Source organism: Mus caroli, unplaced genomic scaffold, assembly GCF_978045245.1.
Source record: "Mus caroli unplaced genomic scaffold, Mus_caroli_1 scaffold_14, whole genome shotgun sequence".
Taxonomy (NCBI): Eukaryota; Metazoa; Chordata; class Mammalia; order Rodentia; family Muridae; genus Mus; species Mus caroli.
The window spans coordinates 109,939,099-109,950,084 of NW_028227269.1; the positions used below are offsets into that span (position 1 = coordinate 109,939,099).

The 10,986-nt window shown below is 47.2% G+C and overlaps 1 protein-coding gene and 1 pseudogene across 3 annotated transcripts in view; one reads left to right on the top strand and one right to left on the bottom strand.

Moving 5' to 3' along the window:
* Ppp1r13b (protein phosphatase 1 regulatory subunit 13B) overlaps positions 1-9,839 on the bottom strand; it is an 80,433-nt gene extending 70,594 nt beyond the window's left edge. For 2 of the 3 annotated variants that reach the window (XM_029484500.2, XM_021179433.3), the window contains exon 1: positions 6,389-6,604. In XM_029484500.2, the coding sequence (XP_029340360.1) occupies positions 6,389-6,397 (9 nt within the window). In that variant the 5' untranslated portion in view covers positions 6,398-6,604. Of the gene's footprint in view, positions 1-6,388; positions 6,605-9,762 lie in introns of those variants that run through there. The other variant, XM_029484499.2, reaches the window with a different exon arrangement.
* LOC147001331 (uncharacterized) lies at positions 6,003-6,752 on the top strand (annotated as a pseudogene).
* Positions 9,840-10,986: the final 1,147 nt, after the last annotated feature.

A 10,986-nucleotide genomic window follows, 5' to 3' on the forward strand; every position in this document is an offset into this window, starting at 1 on the left:
GCTCTATTTGACACGAGCATAAAAGAAAAAAAAAAAAAACCCTTTTGCCAGATTCCATTTAGCAGCACCTCTGGCAACATGCTTTGACTATGGCAAACTCCCCAGTGACTGGCACGGGGACGAGGAGCAGAGGTGTCTGAGTCAGATCCTTTGTCGTTAGCCCTTGCCTCACCACTTACTAGCTTGGAGAACTGGCCCAAGTTTCTTCACCTCTTAAAGCTCACTTTCCACACACAGACATCAGCATAGAGCTGCCACATACTGCAGAGCACACGAGGACAAACACCACTTGCTGAGAGCTCACCCTCACTAAACTCAATTCTAGGAAGCCACAGAGCTGCCAAGCTCCTGGCCTGAAGAGGAGCCTGAAGAAGAGTTCTCCTCTTCTGCAGGTTCAGAAAACGCCACTGGTCACTTCTAGACATGACATCTTTAGATGAGTGAAATGTGCTCTCATTTAGAAATAGTTGAGTAGTCCAGAAATGCGTTCTAAGTGATCTTGTGTGTATAATTTTATTTGAAGGAAGAAGAATTTAAAAACTCTTATGCAGTCTTGAGTGTTATTTACTCATAGTACAAAGTCACACTTATTGAGCAATCAACTACACAATGCCAGCATCACATCCCTGAGTTCTCCCTGTCTGCTCCATCACACAGGCTTTCTTGATACTAGGTTGTCATGTAAGAGTTAGGATGCCATGGTCTTTGATGTGGACAGAACCAATGTCAGCTTCAGGAAAGTTTCTGCTGTAAGCCAACTACCAGCCCAACCACAAATACTTGGAATTTACCAAGTCCAACTCATTGGACATATGAGAAGCTAAGGTCACGGTCACAAGCTATTAAAGTCAAAAGGTCACATCATTATTACCAAGTAGGGAGTTGGAATCCGAGTCTCTCACATTTACCATTTAGCGTTGTGTCACCTGTGTGACAGTTGATAGTTTATAAGGAAAAAGACCTTCTCTGTATCTTAAAATATTTCTACATAGTTAGGAAGAAAAATTTCTTTGAAAACTTGAAATGTTTATTTAATAAAAGCTAAATATAACCACAACTGAAGGTAACCCATACCTTACAGTAAGCATGCCCACAGGGCTCCAAGAGCACAGTCAGTGGAACCAGGTGGTCACACGGGACAGGCCGGCAGAGATTAGGGAGCCCCAGGGTTAGCATCACCACCAAAGCATCCTCCTCACACCAACACACTTCAAAGCTGCATCACTTCCTGCTGCCTTCCTTTGGAAGGGAAAAAGAACCTCAGGCCCATTCCCTTCCTATGTCCCATCCCTCTAAAGAGCTCTACCAGCTCCCAAATGTCACTCTTTCAACACACATCTGCTCCATGATGGACATCAGGCTTTTCGTTTTTAAATTTTTAAATTTTTATTTGTCTAGGTATGGCCTCAATATTATCAGGCCCAATTGGGTCTTATGGCATTCTTTAAATATACCCTTTCCCTTAGGCAAACATTTAAAAGAGCATTTTGCTGTTTTAAATTTATATACGTGTGTTTACCTCCATGTATGTCTGTGTATCATTATATTCATGCCTGGTAACTACAGAGGTCAGGAAAAGGTGGTGTATACTCTGGAACCGGAGTTACAGTTAGGACCTTCTACTTGGGTTCATTCTGTATTGGCTAACTACTTCTGAGCATGGGACCTGCCCTGAAGTGTCACTGATATATGCAATGGGTATCAACTGCAGGTGGCTTGTTGGTTAGGGGTAAAACCCTGTGTGTCCACTTGCTCCTCTCAGTGCTGGAACCCTGTGGGTCTGTATTTATGCTGGTCTTAGTGTCTCAGTTTATATGTACATCAGTCCTGTAGTTTCTGGAAGACACCTTTTCCTTGGTGTTATCTAGCCCCTATGGCTCTTAGAATCCTTCTGTCTTCTCTTCCACACAAATCTCTGAGCCCTGAGGGAAGGGTCTGACAAAACATCCCACTTAGGACTGGGTGCTCCAGTGTTGCTCTTTCTGCACACTCTCCAGTCTGTGTCTCTGTGGTCTCATCTACTGCAAATACAAGCATCTCTGATGCAGGCTGAGAGAGGCACTGATTTATGGATAGAGCAGTATGCTACTTGGAGTCATTTTCCTGCTATGTTCCTTTAACAGAATAGGACTGTGAGCTATCGAGTCTTGGGTTCTTAGCCACTGTAGCAGTGTTAGGTATGGATTTCATCTCATGGCGTGGGCCTTAAAGCCCATCCAAGCGTGGGTGGTTACTCTCCTAACATCTGGGCCACTGTTACACTGGTCTATCTTGCAGGCAGCTCACTAGGGATTGTAGCTAGGGACAGTAGCATGTGCAGTACTTCCCAGTACTTTGAATGCTAGTCAGAAGGGGTGAAGTCTCTAGTCAGGTACCAGCTCACCGTCTCTATGGTCTATGACATGTGCTGTCTTCAGCAACAGGGCCTTACCATCAAGTAGTAGAGAGTAACCAACAGCCTTGGCAATCGCTTGTGAGGTTTGGGGGCTTCCATGGAACCCCTTTGGCCAACAAGTAAACAAGATCTAACCCAGTCGTGGAACTGGAGGCTTTACTTGGTGGCATAAGATATCTAGCTGGGGCACTGTCTCCCCTATTGTTTGGTGACTCCATTTAGAGTCCTTTCATATATGTCTATATTTTAGGAGGAATTTAAGAGTAGGTTCTCATATGGTTTTTGAAATGGCCTTTAGTGTTAGTGGTCCCTCTCCATATTCCCTTCTTACCTTCTTCTGCCTTCCCCTCTTTCTAACCCTACTCTTCTAGTTTCCCCTTTGTCTTCCCATGACATGATATTCTAGTCCCCCTTCCCCCTTTCCTCTGTGGATTGTAGCACATACTGAGAGCTTAAAAACTAATATCCAGATATGAGAAAACATGAAATATTTGTCTTTTGTGTCTGGGTTACTTTATTTGGGATTTTTTTTCTAGTTCCATCCATTTACCTGCGAATTTCAGAATATAATTTTTCTTAACAGCTAAATAATAGTACATTGTGTAAATGTTCATTAAGCAGTCATTAGCTGATAGACATCTGGGCTGTTTCCAGTTTGGGCTATTATGAGCTGAGCAGCAATGAATGTGACTGAGTGAGGCTCTCTGTAGTAGGATGTGGAGTCCTCTGAGGATATAGGAAAAACATTTCAAAAGGGTCATCCACAGACAGAAAAGTATTGATCAATGGCTGCAACATCATATAATCCTGTTTATAAGGGTAATTTTCAAAATCCATCTTTAAAAGTAGGAAGTTGCCTGGTGTGGTGGTGCACATCTTCAATCCCAGCGTTCAGAAGCAAGTCAATCCCTGAGTTTGAGGCTACCCTTGTCTACAAAGTAAGTTCTAGGCCAGCCAAGGCTACATGGTGAGACTTTCTCTCAAAGCAAAAACCATCAAAAAGAAAAGTAGAAAGTCACAGAACTTTTTTTGTTTTATTTTCTGACACAAAGTCTCTTGATGTAGCTCTGGCTGTCCTGGAACTCACTCTGTAGGCTGGTTTTGCCTTAAACTCACAGAGGTTCTCTACTTCCACCTTCCAAGTGCAGGGATTAAAGGCCCAAAGTCTTGGGACTTTATGTAACAAGCAGGCAGATGTCTTTTACAAAGACTTTGTCAGATGGGAACTTGGCCACTCTTCATTGATTTTCAGGAGCTGAGATCTGGTGCAGTACACAACCATCTTACCAGTTAAAAGTCACCACAGACCAACACTACATACCACTAAGTCTCAAATCTACATTGCCCAACCTGGTAACCACTATCTACCTACATGGGACAATGAACACTTGAAGGGTACCAGTCCACCTGAAGAATGCTGTAAATGTGTACTTTCAAAGGATTCACATGAAGTTTAGTTAAAAAAAATAGTCACTCGAGAAGCAGAGACAGGCAGGTCTCTGAGTTTAGAGGCCAGCCTAATCTATAAAGGATAGCAGAGGCTACACAAAAAAAGCTGTATCTTGAAAAACAACAACAAAACAGTCCACCATCACATTGATGACTTAAGGGATCACTTTTTGTAATTATAGTTCAGGTGACCTCACAGTGAGGTAGATGGCCCAGTGGGTGAAGGCACTGCTATCAAACCTGACAACCTGAGCTTGGTCCCAGAGACCCACCTGGTAGAAGGGGAGAGCCTTCGTCTATAAGTTATCTTCTTATCTGCATACTTAATGGTGGGCACTGTGCACATACAACAAATACATGTAATTTTAAAAGTATCATTCAGATAAACACAGCCAACAAAAAGGTATGAAGAGAACTACTTGGCTTTGTTTACTTTTATAGCACCTAAGGTATTTTATATTGCATTTGATCCTAATGTGTATTAAATTCTGACAGTCCTGCTGCTTTGTACAACCACAGCATAAGAACCAGTCTTACTTTGATGATTCACTGTGATGATCAACACCAAATATACAATAAAGCCAGAAAAATCACATTTACACTTTGGATACATGGTGTAAGTTATTATGAAAAAGGAAAGATGTGTTGTTAAAAGTTGTATTAAATTTACAAGTACCTCCAACCTGTGTTAACAGAGGAAGGACTCAACCATACAAGTAGTGTCTTTAGAGATAAAGAAGAAAATACAAAAATAAAAGACAAAAAGGGATTAAGAAAAATACCATTGGTTTCTCAAAGTATCTTTTAAAAAAAAGCAGTGTTAAACTAATAAAAGATCTGCTTTAAAAAGCACTATTTGAGTTTTTAAAGTAAAAATCCCATTCTCAGACTAAACAAACATTTTAAAAACAAAATTTGTTATCCTTCAACGGCTTGGATAGAAGTAAAAATGTCTGCGCTAACACATGGAAAAGTAATACAAGTTTCCTAACAGAGCATTTATAATTAAACACTACACAATGAGGGATAAAACCTGCCAAACATTTGATAATCTTCAATATTACTGTAATGTGACTGCATTATCACCGCAACTACCAGGACTTAACTGCAACCGCTTTCAACGTTCCACAACACCACAATACCTTTTCAACATGGAGCCAGTAAGAAAAAGGAAGAAATAAAGTGTATCTTGCGAAGATTAAAATCTCAAACTGAAACCCCAAAGCTATATTAAAAATGTGGTATGGCATTCTGCTCAACAATTCTGAAAAGCGTCCTGACTGATTCATGCTCGTACTTCAAATACTGATCTGTTCTTATCCCTATTTTAGAGGGAATGCAGTCTCAACTCTGTCAAGGACACAATACGAAGAGGTACCAGAACAATTATTTGACCCCAGTTCTTCTGACACCCACCTAGTGCTCTTTCCATTACAAGGCAATCGTTTAAAAACATGCTTAGCATTCAACAAGCCTAACACCAAAGGATTTAAGGATCAAGTAGGTCAAATCTTAAAACTCTACCAACACCAGGGGTTGGAATCAGTTCAAAAGGAGGGAGAAGAGATTATCAAGAAACAGGAAATTATTTGAAGGGGTGGTGGTTTGTAAACTAATGAGTTTGGGTGCAGTATAGCAGAAGGACAGTATTCAAGTAAAAATGCAGAGAGACATATTTCCCCTCTGAAACGTGATCTTTCCACGTAGGCTTCACTTTTTTTTTTCCTGTGGATCTGGGATATATAAACTCAGTGATAGAAACACTGGCCTAGTCCTGCAAAGCCCAGGTTTGACCCCCAGCACTTCGAAAACAATCGGACAACAAAAATAGATTGTGTGTTACTTTATTAGTCTGAGATTTTTACCAATAGACACTCTAAAAACAACACGCCCAACTGGGTACAATCTATGTCACGTTTTTTCCCATTAATTACGACGTATACACTTCACAAAATGCCTATTTAAAAAAGGAGAGAATTCAGCATCCACCGCTGCTGCTTGTACCGCACGCAGGTAAAGGAAAAGGCAAGGGAAGGTGGCAACCCCCAAAACGAAGGTCTTCCTGGCCAAAAGCATCCTTAAGAGCAGGACAAAGGCTCAAGTGACACACAACCGGCTCAACCTTAAGGACATAGGGACATCACGCCAGGTGGAGCAAATGTACCCACGGAGAAGCCTCGGCAAGGGGATTCCTAAGATGGCTCTCTGAATCCACGCACGGCGTGCGTTCCTCCCAGTGTAGGGAAACATACATTCCGAGCGTGCGAACACCGCACCCGGGTGCCCTCGCTGAGGAAATCAAGGCACGAGTCGCTGGCCGGGAGGGGCCGTACACGCCGCAGCCCCGCGCAGCCCGCAGCCCTGCGGAGGCCGCTCGCCCTGTCCGCGACCCCGCCCACGCTCGCTCGCCCGCCCGCCCGCTGACAGCCGCCGCCCCCACCTGCCCCTGCGCTCGCTCGCCCTGCGCGCCCGCCCGCCGCTTCCTCCCTGCCGGGCCCGCCTCGCGCGGGGGCCGGGGAACTAGGCGCCGCCGCCCGCACCCACCGGCATCATCGCGGCGCCGTCCGCCGCGCCCGCGCCGCCTGACAGGACGCCGCTCCGGCCGCCTCACAGGCCTCGCACCCGCTGCGGCGCCCTGCGGTCCGGCTGCAGCGAGGCGGCAGCTGCGGAGAGCCGCGCAGCCCTCGCTCGTCCTGTCGCGCCGCCCCGCGTGCCGCGTCGCCGTCCCTCAGCCGCCGCCGCCGCCTCTGCCGAAGCCGGCCGCCTTCCGCCACCCACTCGGCTCACCCCGCAGGCTGCGGAGGCCCCGCCCCACGCGTCGCTCCCCCACCCGCCTACGCCACCTATGATTGGTCCGGTGGAGGTAGGCGGGATAAGAGGGCGGGGCTTCTCCGCCGCGGCCAGGTGAGAGCGCGCTCGTGCGCGTCTGCGCTCTCGGCGGCGGGGGAGGGGCGCGCTGCGGACGCCGGTCCCGCCCCTTCTCCTGCATACCAGCAAAGGGGGCGTAGGGGCGCCCAGGGACCTCCGAACCTTGTGTCTGCGAGACTTCGGCTCAGGGTCACCTCGGATGAATAGGAAGCAAAGGACAGAGAGGAAAGGGTGGCTGGGTCCGGCACAGAGTCGCGACCGGTGGAGACTCGAACCTCTCAGGTCCGAGAGGCCAGTGGCGAGCTGGCCACAGACCAACTCTGACCGTAACATATCCCCTAGGTTTCCAGCGCTATGCGAGGCTACAGGCCTGATCCTATCAGGCGGGCACAGGGTGTCCCCGATGTGTCTGCATCAGCCGATTGCATACCGCTCAGTGCCCCGGGTCCCAGAGACCTGGGACTCTGCCCTGCTTCCACCGCGGGCTAAGCGGTTGAAGCCTTCCTGGACAGGACACCAGGCTCTCAGCTTCAGCCCTTCACACGATCCATCCCAAGACTGAAGGGCCCATCCCCACCTGTGTCAGTATCCTTGGAGATCCAGCTGGAACGTCCCAGGGCAGGGTCCAATCTGTACCTTCAGGGTCCAGGTCTGTCCTTAGAATGCTGTCTCCTGTGTCATTTTCCCCTCCAACCAGGGAGCCTGAGTGACAGAGGGTAGAGCAGGCTCCAGAGCAGACCCTCAGCAGAGGCTGCCGGGTGGGCAGGCACCCTTTCTGAGTACTCCACATTGTGCCATTTGCCTGAACTCTGACAGATGAGACACAACGGCTGATGAGCTGCACCGGGCTTAAACTTCCATGAGATTCCAGAAACATGAAGACTGCTGGGTGACCCCAAACACAGAAAGGGTAGATCACCTTGGGAAGTCCCCAAGCCCTGGAGAGGGCAGCAGATGTTGATCAGGGGCAGTTTACAGCCTGTCTGGTTCTCTGAGTGGCTGGAGGCTGCTGCTAAGTCGGGGCAGAGAGAGGGAGGAGGCCAGAGTTACACCAGCCCCCTTATGGGCAGCCACACCTGAGCTTAAGAGGCCATGGGGGTTAGTGATTGAGAGCGTGGACTTTCCAGTTGAACAGACTTGGTTCCATACCACTGCTGACACACCCTCGCTGTGTGATCTTAAGCGAGCTCATCTCTGTCATAGGATGTGGTAGGATAATAGTACCTCTCTGAAGGAAGCTCAGGTGTGATGTATGAATACTTCGAGCAGTTGGTGACACGTGCCAGCTGCCCTGTGAATTCTGTAGTTACGTTATCGTTAGCAAGCGGGTTTGGTGTAAAAAAATGTCCCTAGGGTTTTAAGACTGAATACATGTGGACCATGAATGGTCAGTGACACATCCTTTCTGGGAACAGGATTTTGACAGAAGAGGAGGTTTGGGGAAATGGGTGGTTTAGATCAGATGTCAAGAGACCTGGGTCCCAATTCCAGCTCTGCTTCATTTCCTGCGAGGTTCTCAGCCAGCTCATACTGTTTCTCTGAGCCTTGCATTTCCCATCTGAAGCAGAAGCAGGCTTAGATTCCGTCGTCTCTGGGGCCTTCCAGTCCTGATGCACTAATGTCCCTGAGCTGTAAAGGGATAGATGCTGACCCACTTATGCCCAACAAAAGACAAGCCCAGAAAAATGTCACCCACTCTCCTGAGAGGACCTTCACTACAAGATCTTACCGGGGGTGGGGGGAGAAGGGGGGAGGAAAAGAAGAGGTTTTAGGGGAACTGGAGAGATGACTCAGTGGCCAAGAGCACTGACTGCTTTTCCACAGATTTGATCCCCAGAACCCACATGGCTGCTCACAATTCTGTGTAACTCCAGTTCCAGGGAATTATACCCTCTCTTGTCCTCTTCAAACGGGCACACACATGTGGCACACAGACATATACATAGAAACAAATATAATTTTTTTATTTATGTATATGATCTGTGTGTATTGATGCAAACATGCATTTATTTAATCTATAAGGTCTATGTGTATTGATGCACACATGCATCTGGAGGCTTTAGCTGCCTGGAGCTGAAGTGACAGGCAGCACTGAGCGGCCTAACCTGAGTACTGGTCACCTTCTCAGTTCTCTAGAAAAGCGGCAATTACCCTTAACCACTGAGCCATCTCTCAAGCCTCCTACTCTTACCTGCAGAACTTATGGGTACAGAATGGCAGCTGCCTAGTTCTTCAGTGAGATGCCCCCTGTGTCTTCCAGGATTGCCTCTAGGTAGTTCTTACCAGGCCAGGCTGGCCAGCAGGTTTTTTCCATCCCAAAGGTCACATAGTATTCAGGCCCCATCTTCTTGTACCTCAAAAAAGACATTTATAATTGCCTCCCCACCCCACCCCTGACTTTAGCTTCCACCAAGCTGCAACCATTTCCCACAACTCCTGAACACAGACACAGATTCACCATAAGCCCTTTAGCATCTCCCATCCTCTACACCAGGGTTCATCAGAGGCCCACCAGAATCACATTAATGGTGGAATGCAGGTATTAGAGTTTATAAGATGCCCAGATTGTGTGAGAGGTCTAGGAGAGAGTTGGCGCCAGAGAGAAGTAAGGCACGGCTGAGCTGTGACTGGTAAGTCTTCAATAGTCTTACGTCGGGATGAGGAGTCAGTGGGGCGTGTGTACTCTCCTCTGTTATGTGCCTTTCTAGTATTGTATACTAAAAATAGTTAAGTATCCTTCAAAGCAAATTAAAATGCCCTTGAAGAAAATTAGCATATACTCATTTTTGCATAATGAAATTCAGGCAAGGTTCCACAGAATACAGGAATGCCTGCAAGTGGGAATAGAAACCCGGAACACCAGGGACAGATATAAGTCAGACTTGGCACAATTAGGTGACTTTTGTTTTAGAATAAGTTTTATCTTCAGAACAGTTTCAGAGCTAAATATTTACAACGCCTTTGCAGCCGCCCTCACGCGTACAGGGCTTGTGTTCCAATAAGCAGGCTGACATGGAACATGTCGCGCGTGGAAGGTGTAGTGAGCGTACCTCAGCAGTAATCCACAGAACCCCAGAGTACCATTTCCTGGTGAGCGATTGATCGCACAGGTGACCATCCACAGTCACCGCAGCGCATTGAACCCAACACTAATTGCCCACACAAAGATCAAAGTCCAAAATGTGAAATAATGGTTTCGACCGAACTCTCATCTCCCTTGCACCACCTTAAAGGAAAAGAGCCTTCAGTGAAACCATGTGTAGGGTGTGGCCCTCAGTAGACTTTTCCTGCCGGGTTTCCTCTAATTATCGTTATTCTTCTGAGGGTGTGTATGTGTGTGTGTGTGTGTGCATGTGGTATGTGTGCCGGTGAAGCCCCATGGGTCATGCTGGTACCAGCCTTAGTTGTTCTCCCACCTTATTGTTTCTGATTATTTTTAAACTTTATTTTATGTGCATGGGCGGTTCTGCTCCATGTATGTCTGTGCACCACATGTGTCCACCACATCTGTGCCCGTGGGGACCAAAAGAGGGCACGAGATCCTCAGAACTGGAGTTACACATGTTACACATGGTTGTGAGCCATCTGGTGGGTGCTTCGACTTGAACCCAGGTCCTCTGGAAGAGCTCTTCACTGCTGAGCAGTCTCTCTAGTCTTCCATCTTGTTTTCTGAGACAAGGGCCTCTCACCGGATCAGGAGCTCTGGATTGCTTCTAGTAGAGTAGCCATCAAGGACCTGCCTGTCTCTGTCTCCCCAACACTGTGGCTGCAGGTCTATGAGTCTGTGCCAGTTTGGTTTGTTTGGGTTTTGGTTTTGATTTTGGTTTTGGTTTTGGTTTTGGTTTTGGTTTTTCAAGACAGAGTCTCTCTGTGTAGCCCTGTCTGACCTGGAACTCACTCTGTAGACTACAGTGGCCTTGAACTCAGAGATCTTCCTGCCTCTGGCTCCTGAGTTCTGGGATTAAAAGTGTGTGCCACAATAGCCAGGCTCTGTGTCAGTTTTTTTTTTACATGGGTCTCCTAGTTTGCATTCCGCTACTGCCAGAAAGAGTTTATTTCTTGAGTCTACCATGAGAGGAAGTCAAGGCAGGAACCTGGAGGCAGGAATGAGAGCAAAGACCATGGAGGAGTGCGGCATATTGACTTACTCCATGACTTGCTCAGCCTTCTTGTACAACCCAGGGTCACCTGCCCAGGGTAGGGACCACACACAGTGGGGTGGGGCCTCCCACATCAATTATTAATCAGGAAAATGTCCACACGCCAATCTGATG